Source organism: Eschscholzia californica, unplaced genomic scaffold (assembly GCF_041429995.1).
Source record: "Eschscholzia californica isolate CP2 unplaced genomic scaffold, dmEscCali1.0.p SCAF_2, whole genome shotgun sequence".
Lineage (NCBI taxonomy): Eukaryota > Viridiplantae > Streptophyta > Magnoliopsida > Ranunculales > Papaveraceae > Eschscholzia > Eschscholzia californica.
In genome coordinates, this window is record NW_028238309.1 from 19,381,798 (window position 1) to 19,404,742 (window position 22,945).

A 22,945-nucleotide genomic window follows, 5' to 3' on the forward strand; every position below is an offset into this window, starting at 1 on the left:
CCAATATTTTCAAAGCACGAGTCTTAATGATTTTGAATTTTAATCATATTACACTCTTTCTAAAATATGTACAACAAATTTTGAATTTTTCAATCGCATCAAACCTATTCTAAAAGCAAAGAAAAACGATAAGGCTGTTTCTGTAGGGTTATCAACTTTTTTGTTCTAGGTCCGTTTCTCTGTAGGCATCCTACTATTTTAGTCATTTTGTCGCCCCAAACTCCTCTCAGACCAGATGATTCAATACCATAGACAAGATCTCGGATAAGGCAATCCGAGACCATAAGGAGGTCTCAGACTTTTCAGTCTGAAAACCTAAGCCAAGTCTCGAACTAGAACCCGCAGAATGTATGTATAGTTAGTTTCCTGAGACGGGCCAGTGATGGGAAGGCGACCTGAGTATCCGGTCAAACCAAATGGACTGGAATGGATGACTTCAGCTCTAAATACTTCAGTTTCGAACGTCCTGAGTCTCCTGACTGTCATCCATGTTGACTCCACGTGTCATCTTAATCAACAAACGGTCAAGATTTATTATTATTATTATTCTTTTTTTCCATTTTTTTCAATATTAATTTTTTCTTTAAGAAAATAATGACAAAGAAGTTTTTGTTCACTTTGCCCATCAATTACCCTTCTTCTTCCTTCTTCATCTTCTCTTTCTTACTTTAATTAAAAAAAGAGAACAACTTCCTTCTCTCAAACTTGCAGATTTGTAAAGTTTCATCAACTACACAAATACTACTTATTTTTTTCCATCTTTTCTTGCTGGTTTGGGAGTTAGGGTATTTCAAATTGTTAGTAAAATATCAATTTGGACGAACAGATTGAAAGAAACCGATTTTTTAGAGTTTGGGTTTTGGAGAATTATCACATTTTTGAACTGGGTAGTGGTCGGAGAAGCTTAAGATGCAATTAGGGTTCAACTTAGGGGTTAAAATGTGATGAGTTCTTACTCCATTTGTGAATGGCAGGAGTTAATTATGTATGGGTTTTTTGTTTCTTTGTATTTCATGGATTCATCAACCTTTTAGTTATAAACCCTTTCTTAATTTTACCCCAATTTGGTTTAGTGTCTTGTTCAAGTGAGGAATTTTCTGTTGTTGATTTTGAGTCTGATTTGTTTAATAGAGATTATTCACCTCCTTCTCCACCACCACCACCAACTCCTTCTCATCCTCCTTCACTTTCATGTGAAGAGGATCTCCATGGAATTGGTTCATTTAACACTTCATGTCAACTTAATTCAAGTATACATCTTACTTCTGATGTTTATATAGAAGGTTTTGGTAGTTTTATTATACTCCCTAGTGTTTCATTTAGTTGCCCTTATTCTGGGTGTTCAATTATTATCAATCTTACTGGAGATTTTAGTTTGGGTAGGAATTCATCAATTTGTTCAGGGGATTTTACTCTGAATGCTACTAATGCAATTTTCTTAGATGGGTCATCAGTTAATACTACAGCTTTAGCTGGTTCTCCTCCTTCACAAACTAGTGGTAGTCCACAGGGTATTGATGGAGCTGGTGGTGGTCATGGTGGAAGAGGTGCTTGTTGTGTAACAGATGAATATAAGAATCCTGAAGATGTTTGGGGTGGGGATACTTATTCTTGGTCTTCACTTATGAAACCTAATAGTTATGGAAGTAAAGGTGGAACAACAACTAGTAATCAGAAAGATTTTGGTGGTGGTGGTGGTGGAAGAATTTCTATTGACATTAAAGAAGTTCTTGAGGTTAATGGAAGTATTTTAGCTGAAGGAGGTAATGGAGGTCTCAGAGGTGGAGGTGGATCTGGTGGTAGCATCTATATCAGTGCTCATAGAATGTAATGTTATCTTTCTTTCTTTCATAGCTTAATTTTAACTGCTGAAAAATACATACCCAGACATGGTACAAGTGATTGCTATTCCCATTAGAACTTTCTAGGTTATATGGATATAATAGGGAATAGGCAATGCAATACTTCTGATCAGCACTACCCTGACAATTGGATTTGTGAAATGTTCAAAAGAGATATGGTCTCTAGCTCTGATACCATGTTATCAACTTCATACTCTTAAAGCTTGAAATTTTGTCGCGTAATGATATGTATGAATAAGGGTCTATGCATCTGTGCACAAACTCAAACAAGTATAATGCTGTATGTGCTGCCTTGCTTTAGGTAAATGAGATTATAGTGTCTTACTATAGCCTCAATTTGGGTACTCCCCGCGAAAGTGTGCATCAAATTCTTCTAATTACAAAACTTTCACTGTCTTTTACTTCTTGTTATGATTAGGATTTTTATTTTTAATCTTCTAGAAATGTTCTCTTCTCACTTCTGTCATATTTCAAAGACAGGAATGGAATTGGAAAAATAAGTGCCTCAGGAGGTGATGGTTGGGGTGGCGGCGGGGGTGGAAGAGTTGGTATCAAAATTTTCAGCAGACATGAAGACCCTGAAATCTCGGTTCATGGTGAGATTTGTCATTCTATCTTCCAGAGAGTGATTTTGTTTACAATCTTTCTTCCTGCCAACCTTCTGAATATAACTATTTATTGACATTCTTTGTATCTTAAGTCTTGTGGGGGGTTTACCATTTCTCAAGTGTTGTTCTTTAGGAGGAAGTAGCTATGGCTGTCCACAAAACTCTGGTGCTGCGGGAACTCTTTATGATGCTGTTCCTCGGAGCCTAATTATTACCAATCATAACAAGTCAACTCAGACATTTACACTTCTTCTGGATTTTCCTAATCCTCCACTTTGGACAAATGTTTACGTTCGAAATAATGCTAAGGCTGTCGTACCTTTGCTCTGGAGTCGTGTGCAGGTCTGTGAATGCTAACCCTTGTGCTCATCATAAGAGACTCCTAAATTTCGTCTTTGCCGTTTAGTTTGTTCTTTCTAAGTATTTAGGTTCTCCTCTTTTGTTTGGTATAGTTACTTCTGATGCAAGTTGATGTGTGTAAGAAATATAGTTGGGAATATAAGACCTAGTGGAGGCCATTTTTGGTATTTGCAACTATGGGTAAGGATTTGGAGGGTCAAAGCTAACTGGTTTAGTAGGTGAAGTCTCGAAAGAACCAACAATTTCACGTGGATAGATTCATTTTGTGTCTTCCTAGGTTCAAATTTTGGGTTTCATCTCTGTGATGTAAATCCTGTTATGTATTTGAATCAAAGTCGTTCTCTTGTTCCAGAGTTGTGCATGTTTACGTATTAATATTGTATTCTTTCTTTTGTTAAAAAAAAAACCTATCGAACTACAGTTCTCTTGATACAAATGCAGGTACTGGGACAGCTTAAGCTGTCATCTGGAGTGCTGGTCTTTGGATTAGCACAGTATGCCTCTTCCGAGTTTGAGCTCATGGCAGACGAGCTTCTGATGAGTGATTCAGTAATCAGGGTAAGATGCAGCATTATTGGTTTTCTCTTGATCTAGTCACAGTTTTTTTTTTTCTATTAAAGTGCATTTAACTAATCTAGAAGTATTACATATCTCGCTAGATTTTACCAGGTCAATAGTATGATACTTCTTACTTGTTTTCCACTTAAGCGTAGGTATATGGAGCTCTTAGAATGACAGCAAAAGTTTTCTTAATGTGGAACTCAAAAATGCTAATTGATGGTGATGGAGACGCACTTGTGGCAACATCTTTGCTTGCAGCCAGCAACTTAGTTGTTCTTAAGGTATTCCACTACTTTCCGGTTTCCATTTCCTTGTAAAGTTTCGCCCATGTTGACATAATTAACATCTTTTACAGGAATCATCTGTAATACGCTCTAATGCGAATCTTGGAGTTAATGGACAAGGCTTCTTGAACTTAACTGGACCAGGAAATGTGATAGAAGCACAGCGTCTCATTCTGTCTCTATTCTACAGTGTCCATGTAATTGAAAGTCTCCATTTGAACTTCCTTTTTGTCATTAGACACTACTTTCTTATATTGTTTTTCGTCATGCTTGTTATAATCTATTGTGTTGTTGGTTTTGACTCTTTTGAGATAGCCTGACATGATTCGATACACGATATTAGGTTTGCACTTTTAGAATCTCGTTTACTTGTTAAATGACCCATTGTGCTTGTGTGAAGGTTGGTCGAGGATCTGCTTTGCACGGTCCGTTGTCAGAAGCCTCTAAGAGTGACATGTAAGAATATGATTTTCTTTGGGTTTAGCAGTTTGCCTCTGTTTGGATGGCTAAAGTAACTGACATCCTTTATTTGATCCATGTTAGGACACCAAAGCTTGCTTGTGCTCACCAAGAATGTCCTATGGAGTTACTTCATCCGCCTGAAGATTGTAACGTGAACTCTTCAATGTCCTTCACACTTCAGGTCTGCCTCTGTTAAATGGTCACTATTTGAAGCGAATAAGACAACTGCAGTTTTGAAGTCAGTAGTTTCTGATATTGTGGTTTTTCAATCTTGGAGGTTTGCCGAGTTGAAGATATAACTGTTGAAGGTCTTATTGAAGGAAGCGTTGTTCATTTTCACATGGCAAGAACTATTGTTATCCAGCCTTCTGGAACGATAAGTGCATCAGGGCTTGGTAAGATGCCCCTCTTTGTCGTTCTTTTCAGCATTGATCAAGTTTCTTGCATAATTTTGTTGTACCAAAACTTGGAATATTCACTCAAAGTGGGCCAGAGAACCCAATTTTTTATTGATCTTGGTTAAAAAGAAATCACATATGAATGTGCTTAGCTTGTGTTATCTATACAAACCTCTGCAGCTATGTGCAGACTATGTGCAAACTTGTGCAAAACTTATTCTGTGCAAACCTTGCGGATGGAGTTGAAGTTTAAAAATAATTTATGGACCCTTTTTGACATAAGAAACTCTGGTCTCAGAGTTTTGGCCATTTTTCACTCATTCATTCTTTAGTGGAATTTCTTTGACATAAGAAAGTCGGGATTGTTTATGTAGGCTGCACAGGTGGTGTAGGTCAAGGAACAGTTTTAGGGAATGGAATTGGTGGTGGTGGTGGACATGGTGGAAAAGGAGGAGATGGATATTATACTAGTAGGGCTCTTGCTGAGGGTGGTATTGCATATGGAAATGCTGATTTGCCTTGTGAGCTTGGCAGTGGCAGTGGAAATGACAAGTCTAGTGGCACAACTGCGGGTGGAGGTATCATAGGTAAGGTTCTGGACAGGTCACTTCTATTCCTCTTTATCATTTGTTTTGCATTCTTTTCTTCAACAGTCATGAAAGCATATTATATTTTCTGCAACAGTGATGGGTTCAATGGAGCATGCGTTGTTAAGTTTGACTGTTTACGGTTCAATCAAAGCAGATGGAGATAGTTTTGAGAAAAACATGAAACACCTCAATTCTGGAGTCCTGAACCATTCAGACGGAGGTCCTGGGGGTGGATCTGGTGGAACTGTACTCTTGTTTTTGCATTACTTGACACTAAGTGAGTCAGCTATTCTTTCAAGTATTGGCGGACATGGTAGTCAAAATGGTGGGGGTGGTGGTGGTGGGAGAATTCACTTCGACTGGTCAGGCATTCTGACTGGAGATGAGTATTTTCCTGTTGCTACTGTGAATGGAAGCATATACACAGGGTATGTATCTAAATTCTCGAAGAGCATTTACTGGTTTTCTTTTACTTCACGTAAGTATTGTACCATGTTGTATTTTAATATTATTACTCTCTTCCATAGTAGAATAATTACTATACAACTTCTGGGGTTTGTTTTTTATGATAGCGGAGGATTGGGCTTGGGCCATGGCCATGCTGGGGGAAATGGAACCATCACTGGGAAACCTTGTCCGAGAGGACTTTATGGGACCTTCTGCGAGGTAGCTTCGTGTTTTATGAGTTAATGTATCTTGTATTTGATTTTTAATTGAAATGATTTGGTTGAATAGTCAAAGAAATTATATCTCTATTTCTTTGATGCTCTGAACCTGTACATTATTTACGTAAATGGAAATTAACAGCAATCGGCTAGTAATGCTTAGAATCTTTATTTGATAGGGACATCTTGATGAATCAATAGAAATTAATGTGCTTGATACTTTTGTGTCTAGCCGAGATAAGATACTCTCTAACTACACTTAAATTACTTTTTGAAGATGGAATGTGGTCAGTGGCAGTTTGTAAGAGTGGAAAGTTCACATTTTTCTAAATTGATTTGTTTAGAAAGATCAGAGACTTCTTGTTAATACTCAATACCCATATTATGTTTTTTGCTATCATGTGGATGAAGTAAATACTCTGAAATACTGCAGGAATGCCCAATTGGCACATATAAAAATGTGACTGGATCTAGTATAGCTCTCTGTCATCAATGCCCACCTTATGATCTTCCACATCGTGCCATATATACAAGTGTCAGAGGTATTTCTTGAACTTCGACTTTTGTTTATTTTGCTACAAAACTACAATATGCTCATTGTCTTCAAGTCTTGAACAACCTTTTCTCTTTTTCTACTGACTACTTGTTCCATTATATCGTTAATATCTGAGCTTAGTAAATTTCTGAAGTCATTTACATGTAATATCATAATGATCTTTGTCAATTAATTTTCCGAGATTAGATAAGGTCAGTAAGTTTCTTCCTGAAGTTTTTAATTTTTGTTTTGATAGGTGGTGTTGCTGAGACTCCTTGTCCACACAAATGCATTTCTGATAGATATCATATGCCACACTGTTATACAGCTCTGGAAGAGTTGATATACACCTTTGGCGGGCCATGGTTGTTTGGACTTCTTCTCTCAGGTCTACTCATATTGTTAGCTCTGGTACTTAGTGTTGCACGAATGAAATTTGTCGGGACTGATGAATTACCAGGACCAGCTCCCACACAACATGGTTCTCAAATAGATCACTCATTCCCTTTCTTGGAGTCATTAAATGAGGTCATGGAAACCAATAGAGCCGAGGAATCCCAGAGTCATGTGCACAGGATGTACTTTTCGGGGCCAAATACCTTTAGTGAACCTTGGCATCTCCCACATTCTCCTCCGGAAGAAATAACAGAAATTGTGTAAGTTCATCATTCACTTTCTTGTTTACTTAACTCTTCGAATTCTAGACTTTAATGCTTTGTAGCAAGGGTTGTACTATTTTGTTCATATTATCAAATCTTTTTTTTGTTATTACTCGATAATAATAGTTTTCACTTCTTTGTGATGACCATGGCAGATATGAAGATGCATTCAACAGATTCGCTGATGAGATTAATGCTCTGGCTGCTTATCAATGGTGGGAAGGATCTGTCTATACTATTCTTTCAATTTTTGCATATCCTGTAGCATGGTCATGGCAGCAATGGCGTCGAAAAATGAAACTACAAAAACTGCGTGAATTCGTTCGTTCAGAATATGATCATGCCTGTTTGCGTTCTTGTCGTTCACGTGCTCTTTACGAGGGGCTTAAGGTTTGTTCTCCAGAAATTCTTCTGATATCTTCTGATGTTCTTTGATTTACTTCAGCCTAATACATTGCCGATATAAAAGAACTAGTGAGGAACTTAAGTGGGATTTTTCTGTTCGGAAAATGATATAGTGACTTAGAAATTGGTACTTAGAGGGTGACATATTTCCTCATTTAGAAACAAAAGCGGTCCCCACCATAGTTAAACTTTGAAAAAACCTTGTCTTTTAGTGATTCCACATCAGCTGGGCATTATAATGCCCAAGCCCAAAAAACTGGCCACTCAAGCATCTCCCTTTCTGTTCTCCTAACACATCCAAAATTGATGTGGTTATATGAAGTCTGACAATCTGAACGTGACATTATTTCTGTAGGTTGCTGCAACTTCTGATCTAATTCTAGCTTATGTGGATTTTTTTCTTGGAGGAGATGAAAAGACGGCTGATCTACCTCCTCGTCTTTATCGAAGATTTCCTATGCGTTTAGTTTTTGGAGGTGATGGAAGTTACATGACTCCTTTCTTGCTTCACAGTGATAACGTTCTAACTAGCCTAATGGGCCAGGTTCGTTATCTGGTCTTAACCGATTATACCCTCAATTGAACTTTTATGTAAAAATCAACCATAGAAGCACATTTTACTCATTTTCTTCATATATGCAGTCTGTTCCTTCAACCATTTGGTATCGACTTGTAGCTGGATTGAATGGCCAATTACGCTTAGTTCGACGGGGGCGCCTAAAAACAACATTTCTTCCTGTCCTGAGTTGGTTAGAAACTTACGCTAATCCTGCTTTGAGAATACATGGTGTTCGTATCGATCTTGCCAGTTTCGAGGCCACAACTTCTGGTCGCCAGTTCGGGCTTTTGGTTTATGCTGTTGAAGAAAGATCTGAGCCAACACCTATTGAAGTTTTAGATGGGCCAAACAGAATTGACAAAAAGTTCGTAACTCTCTTATCATCTTAATTTATCAAACTGACAACAAGTTCTTTTAACTGCAAGTTTGTATCATTCTGTTTAATCTGTTTGGAACTTTACTTTTCAGTGTGCCAAGTTTTCTGAAAGACCATCTTCCACGAGATTTAAGCAGTGAAAACCTTATAATTCACAGATCAACCCGTGGAGAGATTTTAGACGCTTACAATTTGGGCATACTCGAAGAAAAGAAAAGTATTTCCTATCTCCTCTCTTTTATAGTGCGCAATTCCAAGCCAGTCGGTCATCAGGTAACTATCTCTTGCTTAAATGCATAAAAGAAGTCCGAATGGAAATTGCACGTCAATATATAACTGAAATTCTGTCGTTTTTAGCTTCTTAGTGTATGCTGTTCTGAGATATCACTGCTGAACTTCTGGTCGTTCTTAACTTTTGTTGCAGGATCTTGTTGGTTTGGTTATCTCAATACTACTTCTAGGAGACTTTAGCCTAGTGTTGCTTACTTTGCTCCAGTTGTATTCTATTTCGCTACTCGACTTCTTTCTAGTTATATTTGTCGTCCCTCTTGGTATACTTTCTCCATTCCCTGCTGGAATCAATGCTCTTTTCAGCCATGGACCCAGACGATCTGCGGGTCTTGCACGAGTATATGCTTTATGGAACATTACATCTTTCATCAATGTGGTAAGTTTGGTTAAATTCTTATTCCTCGCTTGACCGTCTTTATTTTATCTTATCTCTCTAAAACGTGATTTATCTTCTACGCAGACGGTGGCTTTTCTTTGTGAATTTGTTCACTACAAGACCAGTAAAAAACATTCCAACTTTCAGCCGTGGAATTTTAGCATGTGAGAAGATTCTCTTGCTGCTTTGTGAATTATAATATCTTCCCGTAATGAATGAATTGATCATCAATATCTGAACTTATTGAGAACTGGCAATGGTGGATGCAGGGATGAAAGTGGGTGGTGGATGTTTCCGACTGGACTGGTTCTTTGTAAATGTGTCCAGGCACGGCTCATCAATTGGCATGTAGCTAATTTAGAGATCCAAGATCGGTCGTTGTATAGTAACAACCCGAACTTGTTTTGGCAGTCTTGATATTTAGTGATAAGGTAATGAACATGTTGACCACTGAAAAAAGTTTGTACCAATTATAAGTTTCTAATATGGTTGAGTTATTGTACTGTAAACAGTGAAATAGAGAGAGAGAAGAGTCATGACAGGACTCTAAGAAAGACAAGATATGGCTGGATTTGTGGTTACCAATATTTTCAACTGTGTTTGCTCTGATACTGGTCGAGTGAGCCTCAAAAACAAACATTTTGACCACAATTTTTCACTATTGCCGTCTCAGCGAAGGAGTTTATTTATAGTAATACTTCAGGGGTGACGTAATGACAGACAACAATGACATGTATTTGCAAGAAATGTATAGACGGTTACTGTAAATTTGTAATACTAGTGAATATGGATTACATCATTTTTGCTTTGTTGGTTGAAAAGTTTTGGTGACTGCTTTCACATCCCACTTGAACACAAGGGCACCTCTGCTTACACTTAAATAATCAAATAAAACTATAAATCACCAGGGTGCCGTTATATTTTCACAACAATGAGAGAAGAAATATTAAGAAAAAATCGGTTGGGTTAGAGGTCCAAAAACAAGGCTTGGCTAATGGAAATTTGGGTCCAATGACCCAACCCATGTCTTTGTTCAAGTGACTTCAAATGACTTCAGTTTTAGAAAACGGCAAAAATAACCTTAATATTTATCTTATGCGGTAACTGCCCTTTTATAAAAATGGAGTCTAGAAAGTCTAGACTATAATATTTCTTTCCCAAATGGAATTGTTCTCTCCCTCTCGACCTAAGTTTCTCATTATTTCCTTCCCTCTTCTAGTTTTTCTATTGAAAATACCAAAAGGGTTCTTCTTCGTCAATCGGTTAAGGTTTCTTCAATTTTCTTCACCGATTAACAAGGGTTTGGCAGGCGACGGACTGTAAAGCCCTAATCGAGAAGGGATGGAAGCTGGATATCTGAACTGAGGGTGTTAGTGAACCCTCTTGGAGCAAGGCTTGCTATCTTAAGGTACCTCATTCCATTTAATATTAGTTAAAGTACTGTGAGTATTTTCTAATATGTCTTAGCAATTCTTGACATTGCGCATGATCACTAGTCTTGTTATATATTTTTTATGTGTGATACTGTAGATCAGAACATGATTAACTCTGCTTCTCAAGAAGAATGAACTCGTAAGTGTAGACGATCTTGATGATCACACTAGATGTCCTGTATGTATAGAAGCTAACACATGTTAATTATGTTTATATTGAGAATCTGAAAGTTGGTGAAAACATTAGTCTAGATGATCTTGACGATCACACTAGATGTCACGTTTCTGTAAAACTTAAACATGTTTTTCACCTTTTAAACAATTCACAACTAGAATAATAGAATTGTTAGAACTAGTGCATTCAGAGACTTAGCTGACATCAAGAATTGCCTAGCAAAGAAGGGAGGTAAAAAGTACTTCATAGATGATTACTATAGATACACAAGAGATTACCTCCTTGGGCTTAAGATGTAGCAAAAGAGATGTTTCTGAAATATAAGTTGAAGTAGACAACCAACTGGACAGGAAATTAGAAAGGGTCTAGATCAGATAGGGGTGGTGAGTATAGCCCTCACACCCTTAAGACTTTCTGTGAGGAGCATTAGATAATTTATGAACTTAGTGCCCCTTATACGCCAGTGGCGGACCCAAAAATATTTCATTGTGGGGGCACTTTTAGTTATAATAATATGGAAATCGTCTAGAAATCTTAATGTCGTGTCCGAATGTGTGGTTTCTATACATTATCGTTACATTCTAAGCCAACTCAACTACTATGGACTTACGAGTTGTATTTACTGTAACCAATATAGATAAGTAGTCTCATACACTTTCGAAATATATACAGAAGTTAAGGAAACAGAGAAGACATATTCATTTTAGAGAAATAGTTAGAAAATAACATAAACACGTGTGTATATATAAGAGAATGAGATAGAAAAAAGACATAAGAATGATATGAAGAAAAATAACTCTAACAACGTTCACGAGAGTCAACCATGAATTTACAAAGAAAAAAACTAAAAGATGAAATGATCTCTAAATAGGGGGTCAAAAAAGAAAAATAGTGCAAATAAGATAACTACTAAAAGACAAGGGGGCAAATATGAATATACCCATAAATAAACCAAAATGTTAGCTAGTTACGGGATTCGAACTCGGACCTCATACGCACACGTTTTGAACTAAAACCTTTACTCCAATTCCTCTATAGTGTCAAGTAAGGTAGGATATTTTTCTTATTTCATTTTAACCTCTATTTGGAAAGATATTCAATTTTGGACCCGTGGGGGCACGTGCTCCCACAGGTCCCAACCTGGGTCCGTCCCTGTTATACGTCACAACAAAATGGTGTAGCTGAAAGAAATAAGAGGACACTTAAGAACATGAAAAATGTCATGCTTTTAGGTAAACTACCATAGGACCTGTGGGGAAAGGCGAATTTATCCGCCTGCCATGTGTTGAACTTGGTACCCATAAATGTGTTAGACAAAACACCTTTGGATTATGAAACGTTTTCGCACCTAACCTGAAATTTTAAGAGTGTGGGGGTGTCTAGCGAAAGTGGGTAGATCTGACTTTGGAAAAGTCATTGTTGGACCAAAACTGTTGATTCTGTTTTTGTTGGTTATGCTCGTAAAAGTGTTGCATATAGATTCATGTTGTTAGACGATAATGCTATGATAGAATCTAGAGATGTTGAATTTTTTTAGCATGGGTTTCTTTTAAATCTATCTGTTGAGAATGTTCCCTTGCATGATAAGTCACTTACTAGCATACCTTTGCATGTTGGGATGCCTAATAGTATGCCTCCCTTTAGTTCTTCCATTGATAACATCATAGACGAAACAGAACTTAGGAAAAGAAAGAGATGTAGGATAGAGAAGAACATTGGCCTGGACTTTATCACTGCTTGTCTGTCTAAAGGTGTAGACTGGCTAAATGATCAGTTTGTGTCTAGTTTCTTAAATGAGACTGACCCAAAGACTTATTTTGAGGCCATAACTTCATTAGATTAAAGCTTGTGAACTGACTGACTCACCTAAAGGGTGTAAATCCATTAGTACTAAATGGTTGTTTAAGAGAAAGTCAAGACTCGTCAGGACCATAGAAAGGTATAAAGCTCAACTTGTGAATAAAGACTTTACACAGAGTGAAGGACTTAACTACCTTGATACTTACTCTCCTATGACCAAAAATCGCAACTGTTAGGTCACTTATTGTCTTGGTTGTCTTGAATGACTTAGTGATCCAGCAAGTGGATGTCAAGGCAACCTTCTTAATTAGAGACCTAACTGGGAAATTTACATGTTTCAACTTGAGAGGTTTGTGGTCATTGGTCAAGGGAGTAAGATGAGTATACTGAAGAAGTCCTCACATGGTCTTGAACTGACACCCAAGGAATGGTATGAGAAATTTGATAATACCCTATTGAGTTATAGTTTTACTGTGAATAATTTTGAATCGTGTGTTTATTCTAAACAGTATAATTATGGCTATGTGACAATATGCTTATCTGTTGATGACATATTTATTTCTCGTGCTAATGAGACCATAAAATAGTATAAGACCAAACTAGTGATTAAAGGGTTTACACATGAAGAGAGACACGACTACTTTGACTCTTACTCTCTAGTGACCAAAATTAGTACAATGAGGTCTCTCATTGCGTTGGCCGCCTTGCATGACCTAGTCATATATCAAAAGGATGTAAAGACAGTCTTCCTGAATGGAGATCTAGATGAAGAGATTTATATGTCTCAATCCGAGGGATTTGTGATCCCTGGTCAAGAGAGTAAGGTGTGTAGACTGAAGAAGTCTCTCTATGGTCTAAAACAGACACCTAAGAAATGGTATGAGAAATCGATGATACCATCCTAAGCAATGACTTCACTGTGAATAACTCAGACTTGTGTGTATATTCAAAACAGTGTGAGTCTGGATATCTCATCATTTGTCTATGTGTTGATGACATGTTTTTCTTTGGTTCCAATGTAGATGATGTGAATGAGGTCAAGACCTTTATGTCATCTAAGATTGAGATAGAGGACTTAATAGAGGAAAATGACCTTCTTGAGATTAAGTTTAAGAGAAACCCAAATGTCATCTCTTTAAGTAAATCTCACTATGTTGAACAAATATTGAGAAAGTTCGAACATATAATGTGACACATGTGAAAACTCCATATGATCTGAATATAGCTCTAGTTAAGAATAAATGTGTTACTTTTCTCAACCAGAGTATGCTAAGATCATGAGAAGTGTGATATTCTTGGTGAATTACACTTAACCAGATTTTGTCATTGCGGTTAACATATTCACTAGATATACTCACATCCCTAGTAAGGAACTCTAAAATGTTCTTCATCGCTTGCTTAAGTATTTAAGAGGCATTATTAACCTAGGTTTACAGTGAAGTAATTTTTCTGCAGCTTTGGAAGGTTATTGTGATGCTAACTAAGTAATTAACAATGATGGAGTTTGTTCAACTAGTGGTTATAATTTTATCTTTGGTGGAGATGTTTTGTCATTGAAGTCTTACAAACTGACATGCACACCGCGCTCTACTATGGAGTCTGGATTTATTACTTTTAACTTGGTAGGTTAGGAAGTTGAGTGGCTGAGAAGTCTTTTTAAGAAGACGTGTCACTGTGGGGGAAGGAGATGACATCGATCTCCTTTCATAGTAACTCAAATGCGGCATTGTGATATCAAAGAATAATGTGTACAGTGGTGAAATGAGACACATCCGGATAAGGCATGTTGCACTAGAGCGTATGCTGAAGAATTGTATGATAGCTCTAGAGTATGTGTGGTCTGAGCAGAGCTAGCTGAGTACAGAGCCCAGCAGAGATTCGCTGAGCAGGTCAGAGTTGGACCTAAGGTTGAGCATAAGGCTCTTAATGCATTTATAACCCTTTGGGGTGGTCCTATTGAGGCAGACTTGATGAATGCATCGACTGATGAATGTGTTCATAATCTTTATGGCGATCCTACTGAGACGGACTCGATGGGCACATAGTTGCCGATGATGTGAGGATGAACTTGTAAAAGTTCTTAATGCATTTATAGCCCTTTGTGGTGGGCCTATTGAGACGGATTTGATGAATGCACCGATAGCTGATATATCCATTGCCATAATGGTGGTCCTATCGAGATGGGCGATATGGGTATATAGCTGCTGATGATGATGAGGATGAACTTACCAAAGTTCTTAATGATTTCATGACCTGAGAGAGGGGTCAGTGTCTACACTGAGGTAGACTTAAGGAAATCACCTACGTGAGTCCGAGGGTGGAAGGTCGCCTTCCATGGAGGACACACAACAGTCTTCTTAAAAACTCATTAGACCCAAGGTATGTTCAGGGCCTACTAAATGAACATGAACGAATCGCGGAGAACGTAGAAAATCAAAGGGTATCGTATGTGTTGTGAGGGTCTCAACCAAGAATCACCAAGTTCAAGAGTAATTTCACTTGGATGTTTTATTTGTGGTTGTTGCCTCACTTCACTATGTGTCAATTCAAATCAAAAGATATTAAACACTTAAGTGCATGTCCCACTTCTGCTCGGCATTTAGAAGTCTTTGTAATCCTTTAGTGGGGGATTGTTGGATAAATGGCTTCCAGCCTTTAAGTCCGATAGTCCCACTTGAGGAGAATAGTCGATCTGACCAACACGGGTCGGGTCGGGTTTGAGAGTCCTGGAGTTTGGGGGAATTTTGAATAAAATAAATACTTATTTGGTATTTATTCTTCCTAAACCTCTAGTATTTGTTATCTTGTAGAACAAGTAAAGGATTCCTTCAAATCCACAACTTCTTTATTTTCCTCCAGGTTTTCTGGGAAACACTAATAGGGTTTGCGAAGTCTATAAATAAGACCTAAACCAAAATTGAGAACATACAACACTAAGAGAGATTCATCTTCTGTTAAATATTGAGCCGATTTTCTGCTTCTCCAATATCATCTTCTTTACTGCAGTTGAAGATGGTAGTTGTGGTAAATCCTTGGAGAGTGTTCGGAGTTATACAATTTGCATCGAGGTTGTACCGGAATCACTTTCAAGGCAGTGGCCTCCATATCACGACACAACAAACTCCGTTCTTGGTTTTTCTGAGAGATAATACTTTTCATTGATCTAACTCCATATTTCCAACAATTATTTAGGCAAAAACATTCAACATCGACAAGATTATTATAAAAGACGATAATTAAGTCATTATAAACCAGCTTTAAAAAAAAAAAATCAAATATCCATAGGACGACTTTAGCCACGGGGATAATAATAACATAACTGAAGGAAACATTCTACAATATAAATTTGTCACACTGCAATCGAAGAAACGACATGATAACACATAATATAGCAAAAAATAAAATAGAGGTTTATACAACGATTTAGTCTAAAACAATTCTTAGATTATCTCTATACTTTTTTTGTTTTTTTTGTTCCATTCAACAAAAAATAAATATATATGTAAGACTTAACAATTAGTGAATTATAGGTAATCACATTGTTTATACTAATGCTATGGGAAAATTTTTTGGTGTCCTATGAAAAAGAAGTATGATATATGAAACAAAGAACATATTCTCTCTAAAATATCATACATCATGAAGCACTTTAAAAAGTTAATTGCTTGTTTCATATTTTTATTCTAATCAAATGTCCCTGGTGAAATTTTAGACTCCCTAATTTCAAATTAGAACTTACAAAAATTAATTGTGTTTTGTAGGAATTGAATCTACTACCACGTTACAATCCGAGTGCCACGGTTCCACGTAGGGGTGTCAACGGGTCGGTTCCGGTTCGGGTATCTCACTACCCAGAACCGAAACCTATTAAAAATTACAGTTCCGGATCTTATCGGTTCCAATCGGGTATTAAATTCTTATCGGATATCAAAATAAGGATCCATAACCGGCATAAACAGTTCTGGTTCGGTTCCGGGTAAATGGGTACCCGTGGCCACCCCTAATTCCACCCATATCTGGTTTGGTGGAATAAAGTGTTGGGTGCGCAGGCGAAGTACGGACCCGAGTATTTTTGAACTAGGGTTTGGGCGTTTGACGGAAATTTTCCTATCCCAACGTGCGGGTTGAGAATTTGGCGCGTTCCAGTTCTTTGATACTATAGACCGGAATAACAACATGAACCCGCCCTTACCCAACAAAAATATATCCGTCGACAGATCAACTAACAGTTTAAAGAGATCAACGGCTATGATTTGAATGTGTGGTTCAAATTAAGACTTGTGATCGAAGTAATGTGAAAAACCCTAATATTATATATTTTCTCCTTCTCCCACCAAACAAAAAAATACCCCAACCTGTTTCGCGAACTTTTTGCCCTAATTGATTTGAATCCTAACAGATTCTGATCAATTTCACTTTCTACTCTACAACGGTCAGAACTTTGCCCTAATTGATCTTAATCGAACTTTTTGCCCTAATTGCTCTTCGTGATCTTGTTTCTGGTTGTTGCTTCTTCCGTCGATCATCTGATTCCGAGGTTTCCCCCTAACTGTCTCTCTCGATATTTACTAACTCTTTGTCTCTCTACGTCTCCTATCTCTTTCTTTTGTGAATCAAGAAATGGGTAAAAAGAAGATTGAGATTAAGAAAATTGATGATAAAGATCGAAGAATGGTGACCTTCACCAAGAGAAGGCAAGGGCTTTTTAAGAAAGCTGAAAGTTTGTGCAAGGAATTTAGCAGTTCCAAGATCGCCATTATTGCTTTCTCTCCTGCTGGTAGGCCTTTTTCTTTTGGGCACGACTCTGTAGACAGTGTTCTTCATGAATACCTCTCTAGGGTTGAAGATGAACATTCTCCTCAACAGGAACAAGAAAACCCTATAAACATTCACCAACAAGAAGATGATTTCGTTGTTCCTGTTCCTGGTGGTGGTAATTTCTGGTGGGAAACCCTAAAGGTTGAAGAATTAGATTCTTTTGATAAATTAGTTGCTGCTAAAAATGCATTACTCCAAGAAAAAGAAAATGTCTTCAGGAGATTACAAGTTCTAACTTCATCTTTATCCTCCTCTGCTTCCTCTATTATTACTACTACTGCTGTCGCTGATCAAGCTACTACTACAACAACAAGTTCAAATTTTGAAAAAGAAGAATTAGGTTATTTTGATCCTACTATTACTACTACTACTGCCACAACAAGTTCAAATCTTGAAAAAGAAGAATTAGGTTATTTTGATCCTACTACTACTACTGCCACAACAAGTTCAAATCTTGAAAAAGAAGAATTAGATTCTTGTGATCCTAGTACTTCTTTTGCATCACTTGATAATGGGGGTGAAGACTGTTTTCTATCTTCTTCAGTTGGGTGGGATTATGGTGATTTCTTTTGGAATTCAGATTATGAAATACCTAATCTGATGATGATGATGATGAGTGAAGATAGTGCTGGTGGTATTTCAACTTGTGCTGAAACTAATTACCTGTGCAATTAAAGAGTTGATTTTGATTGTGCTAATGTGTCAATACTCACTTTTACTATTGGGTAAGACAAAGAAGTTGATAAGTCTAAGCTCTTTTTTAGGAATTTTGTTTGCAACAATGTAATTTTGTTTTATCTCGGTTGTGTTCTCCTGAGGACCTTAACCATTTGTTCTCAAATCTTGTACATTTTTTTTACATATTAATAGAAATTCTCTATTGTTTTAAAAAAAGCGTCACGCCAGTCCTTTTGGTACATTGTTGGGGTTTGGAAATTCACGCTTATGCACACTAACCGACTTCTGCATCTAATGTTGGCCTGGTTACTATTAGTCTGCAATTAGCGGAAATGAAATGTCTTGGATTCTGCATATTCGGTTCCTAAAGGTTCTCCGAATTTTTTGTGTGCATCTGCGAACTGTAGACTTAGGATGTCATATTAACAACAAACATTTTGATTTACATCCGTTGGAGTATAATGTCTTGTTTCATTGCTTACTATTAAATATTCCTTGTAATTAAACTAAATCACTTTCAGAACAATTAGATAAGAAGTTCCTTTTGCACAAGGGAGATACCATAATAACTCCCAAGTTTAGTTTCTTGTATTGGTAATTGTCGATATTGTCTCTCATATTTGTGGACTTAACTTTTTTTCCTTTTGCGTAGCCTCAATGCTTGAAATTGCAAAAAGACGTGCAGTTGATTCTAACTGGATTTCTCCTCGACCTATTATATTTCTTTCAACTGTGCAGAAGAACTGATTCTCCTGGTATGGGATAGTTTATTATGTTACTAGGACATGACCCAAGGTAATGACATTATTTTATATATGGTCACTGCTTACCGCAGAAGTAATGGAATTTCACCCATTAGAAGTTGTGTCGTGACTTCTCTTTTGATAAGATGGAAGTGTCATTCCCTTAGCTTGGAAGTTCAGAACTCTTCACTATATTGACAAACTTACATATTTGTACAAGTCATATGAATCGAGTACCACATATTATGTTTTCTTTTGCCATGTCCTTCTCAGTCCTCAACTCAGATGCCTGCAACTAGTTGACACCTTTTTGAGCTTCTTCCTTAAATTTTAGCAAACTGATGTTTTGTAAGGTACTAATGGTGATGCATGTGTATCCTACAGGGGCTTTGTAAAGACAAATAAATGGAAAAACACAATTGGAGCTTTTTATTAATCTTGAAGCATCTGGGACTGGTGGTCCTGGTACTGTTCCCCTCAAAGTTTTAATAGTTGTTTGCTTGCAAAGTTTCCATAAATTTTCATTTAGTAGATGAAACGTCTTTGTTACCTACAGGGAAACCTTAAAAATAAACCACTTATAATGTGAAATGTCTTGAATACATATTGAAAAAATTATGAAGATACGCGATTCCTTCTTTATGTTTGCCAGTCTGGACCTGGATTGTGGCCTTCTTTTGTTTATGCTCAGTCTGCCGTGTATCCAGTGGCATATAGTGCAATACAGGTTTCAATTTCATATTACTTAGCGTTTCCCGGTCTTTGTTGATCGGCCATTTTATTTACTCTAGTTGCTGATGGTCGGTTAGGCCGCATATGAAGATTTAGCTTCTCAATGCAGGATGCTTTTCCTGTTATTCCTGGAGATACGGATAACCGAATTATTTTTTAAGGCTTCGCGGACATTCCTGTGCTTGGTATATATTATATTTCTTACAGCATCCGATACCGTGGAAAGATTATTGTATGCATTACAAGTTGTAGTTTGGTATAATTGTTTTAACTCTCTTAGAATGGTAATACGTAGTCCTTCATGGGCATCTTCTCTAATACATCAAATTTTTTACAACTAGACCAGGAAGTATGCAAGCGCGAGGAGAGAATTTGTTCAGCTTGATTAAGGCCTTTACAAGTTCTTCTAAGCTGCAAAATGCCCTCGAGAGAGCATCTGTTTTGGCTGCAAGGGATGAACCAGAGGATGATCAGAAGCGGGCTGTTTTCTTTGATTACTTTCATGCTATGCTGATGAGCATTAGGAGTTTCTCGATTTTCGTTAGTCAATTTGAATCTCTATTAAGCATTAGTTTCTCCATTGCCAAGTCAGATACATGGACTTCACTTTCAGGTTTTCTATTCCAAAAGAGCATCTATGGCACTCCATAGTCTTCCAGCTGGTATCTTCATTCTCAGGCCGTTCTTTTTGCGTTTGCGTAATACTGGAGGGCTTTCTTGCTTTAGGACATTTTGTGACTTTATTAAGGGTATGACGGTTATTCTTTTTATTGTAGTTTCGTATTTTGTAACGCTTCAATTATGCCATTTTTTTTCATTATATTTTTAAGGAACGCTGTTCCATGCAAATGGAATTATTCTTGCGGTCGTTTTTCCTATTTTTTTTCTATTGCGAGGTTGCTATTCTTTACCCATGGGATGAGCTGGTAAGATCATTTGCTTCTCATTTTCTGAAGTAAACTAGTTCTGCTGATTCATACAGCAGTTGAGGTTATCAGTTCGTTAATAAAGGTTTTGGGATCGTAAAATGGAATTGTGGCCGAGAGTGACTCTTGTTTTACACTTCATATATTGCAGGTTTTCTGAACTGTATTTGGCTTTTATGATGTTCGTTACCCTATTCATCACTAAATTCATGCCAAGTTTTTAGTATTCTATTATTCTGTCCACCATCTAATGGTAGCATTGGGTCCAGACACCCTTATAGTCTGCTGATCTTTGCAAAAAAAAAAAAATGTATGCATGAATTTTGTAGGTGAAGGCTGGTTTCTTTTCTACCATATATCTGCATCTCCTAAATGTTATTTGCTTAAGTAACACCTGGACAATGTGAAAATGAAGGAATGAGTGATGTGAAAATTAAAACAAATGCAACTTTATTATGTTTGTTAATTACATTTTTGTAAGAACTCGGAAAAAATATGCTTTAAGTTTTACCAAAATAACTGCATAAATGCTTTATAACTGACATCAGAAATCTTCAATTCTAGCACCAAATGAAACTGCAAGCTGTGTTGTTGTGTGCAAACCATCTCATTTTCATTGGTTATAACTTGATTTAGGGATAAGTGGAATTTTCTCTTTTGTTTGTGAACCTTATAGGACTAGCTGACGAAGCCAGATTCTGTGGAGCTTTTGGGTTACATACATGCATAAACATTGGTGAGTTATTTCATCATTTTGTATTACTGTGCGTAATGAATTAACTGTGCCAGTAAATATTTCTGGTAACAAGTTTAGACAGGCTACGGATTGTAGACACCTTGTTAATTTTTTGGAAGACTTCTCAACTCCTACTTAATTGGGAATACATGGTTAACGAATCAGGAATTTTGAGCTAGCTTGCTCAAAAGATCAGATTTTTTGAATTAGATAGCATGGAGAATCGGTAGCGGACATCAACAAGAAGTGTTGGATACGTGTCTGGAAGAACACCGGTATAGGATAAAGCTACAGAAGTAAATTTGTTTTTATTATTTCCTTGTCTTTGTCGCGGGGTTATTTGTTTTTGGATCAACTATAGTCATATTCCACACGAAAACATTAACTTAGAGTTGTACATTCTGGTACTTTCACGATGATGTGCACATTTACATGAGATGTAGATGTACGTAAAAATTAACCCATATAAGCACATTTTATTTATTTCCTTCGTATATGCAGTCTGTTCCTTCAACCAATTGGTAAATCGATTTGTAGCTGGATTGAATGCCCAGTTACTCTTATTAACCATTTAGACATCCTCGAAGAAAACAAAAATATTTCTTATCTCCTCTCATTCATAGTGTGCAATTCAGGTAACTTTCTCTTGCTTAAATGCATACGAGAAGTCTGAATAGGAATTGCTGAGATTCTGTCATTTATAGCTTCTCAGAGTATGCTGTTTTGAGATATCTCTGCTGAACTTTTGGTCTTTACATTAACTTTGTTGCAGGATCTTCTTGGGTTGGTTATCCCAATACTACTTCTAGGAGACTTTAGCCTAGTGTTGCTTACTTCACTCCAGTTGTATTCTATTTCACTACTCGACTTCTTTCTAGTTATATTGTCATCCCTCTTGGTATACTTCTCCATTCCCTACTGGAATCAATGCTCTTTTCAGCCATGGACCCAGACGATCCACAGGCCTTGCACGCGTATATGCTTTATGGAACATTACATCAATGCGGTAAGTTTGGTCAGATTCTTATCCCCTGCTTCACCGTCTTTATTTTATCTCTCTAAAATGTGGTTTATCTTATACGCAGACTGGTTCTTTGTAAATGTGTCCAGGCACGGCTCATCAATTGGCATGTATCTAATTCAGAGGTCCAAGATCTAGCGTTGTATAGTAACAACCCAAATATGTTTTGGCAGTCTTTGATATTTAGTAATCAGGTAATGAACATACTGACAATTGAAAGAAGTTTGTACGAATTAGAAGTTTCTAATATGGTCGAGTTATTTTACTATAAATAGGTAGGTACAGTGAGAGAGAGAGAGAGAGAGAAGATATATATATAACAGTGGCTATTAGTATATTTCAACTGTTTGCTTTGATATTGGTCGGGTGAGCCTCACAAACCAACATTTTGATCACAATTTCGCTATTGCACGATTCTGCCAGAGAGTTTATTTATAGGTATGATGTAAGGAGATAACAATGACATATATCTGAAGGAAATGTATAGACAGTTACTGTAAATTTGTAATACTAGTCAATATGAAATATATGATATTTGCTTTCTTGGTCCAAAGTTTCACGATGAAACTCTTCTGCGAATTTTGATTGCTTTCACATCGCACTTGTACATAAAGGCACCTGTACCTTCGTTTGAATAATCAAACGAGACGATAAATCATCAGGGAACCCTCATGTTTTCACCAGAATAACAGGGGAGAAGAAAAATCAAAATCATTAGAGGTGAAAGACCTGAACCTGAAAAAAGTGAAGGTGATTTTGCTTTGCATGGATTTGAGGGTTCGCCCCTCCCACATGTAACTTCTCTAGAATATTAACGTGGAAATTATATGTTATGCATCTCTATGGTTTCCCTAGTGGTTTCAATCGGTTTAGTTTTCAGCAAGCGCTATGT

General features: G+C 37.1%; 2 protein-coding genes across 5 annotated transcripts; both read left to right on the forward strand.

The window, feature by feature from the left end:
* The first annotated feature begins 216 nt into the window (after window positions 1-216).
* Window positions 217-9,812, forward strand: LOC147556722 (uncharacterized). The gene is made up of 22 exons (XM_086657641.1): window positions 217-1,827; window positions 2,343-2,458; window positions 2,604-2,812; window positions 3,272-3,388; window positions 3,544-3,672; window positions 3,747-3,872; window positions 4,076-4,131; window positions 4,219-4,318; window positions 4,415-4,532; window positions 4,910-5,122; window positions 5,220-5,553; window positions 5,698-5,791; window positions 6,224-6,332; window positions 6,582-6,981; window positions 7,140-7,374; window positions 7,745-7,933; window positions 8,032-8,312; window positions 8,417-8,597; window positions 8,749-8,991; window positions 9,076-9,155; window positions 9,261-9,422; window positions 9,504-9,812. The coding sequence occupies exons 1-21, from the start codon at window positions 968-970 to the stop codon at window positions 9,406-9,408; spliced, it is 4,338 nt and encodes a 1,445-aa protein (XP_086513767.1). The 5' UTR covers window positions 217-967; the 3' UTR covers window positions 9,409-9,422; window positions 9,504-9,812.
* Window positions 9,813-16,533: 6,721 nt separating this feature from the next.
* Window positions 16,534-22,475, forward strand: LOC147556723 (agamous-like MADS-box protein AGL18). 4 transcript variants are annotated; one of them, XM_086657645.1, is made up of 7 exons: window positions 16,534-17,942; window positions 19,023-19,103; window positions 19,712-19,874; window positions 19,984-20,119; window positions 20,973-21,667; window positions 21,805-22,038; window positions 22,118-22,475. In XM_086657645.1, the coding sequence occupies exon 1, from the start codon at window positions 17,020-17,022 to the stop codon at window positions 17,890-17,892; it is 873 nt and encodes a 290-aa protein (XP_086513771.1). In that variant the 5' UTR covers window positions 16,534-17,019; the 3' UTR covers window positions 17,893-17,942; window positions 19,023-19,103; window positions 19,712-19,874; window positions 19,984-20,119; window positions 20,973-21,667; window positions 21,805-22,038; window positions 22,118-22,475. The 4 variants fall into 4 exon arrangements, with proteins under 4 accessions (XP_086513771.1, XP_086513770.1, XP_086513769.1 ...); XM_086657644.1 differs by lacking the exons at window positions 20,973-21,667; window positions 21,805-22,038; window positions 22,118-22,475 and having other exon boundaries at window positions 19,023-19,555; window positions 19,984-20,238; XM_086657643.1 differs by lacking the exons at window positions 20,973-21,667; window positions 21,805-22,038; window positions 22,118-22,475 and having other exon boundaries at window positions 16,596-18,483; window positions 18,573-19,874; window positions 19,984-20,238.
* The last annotated feature ends 470 nt before the right edge of the window (window positions 22,476-22,945 follow it).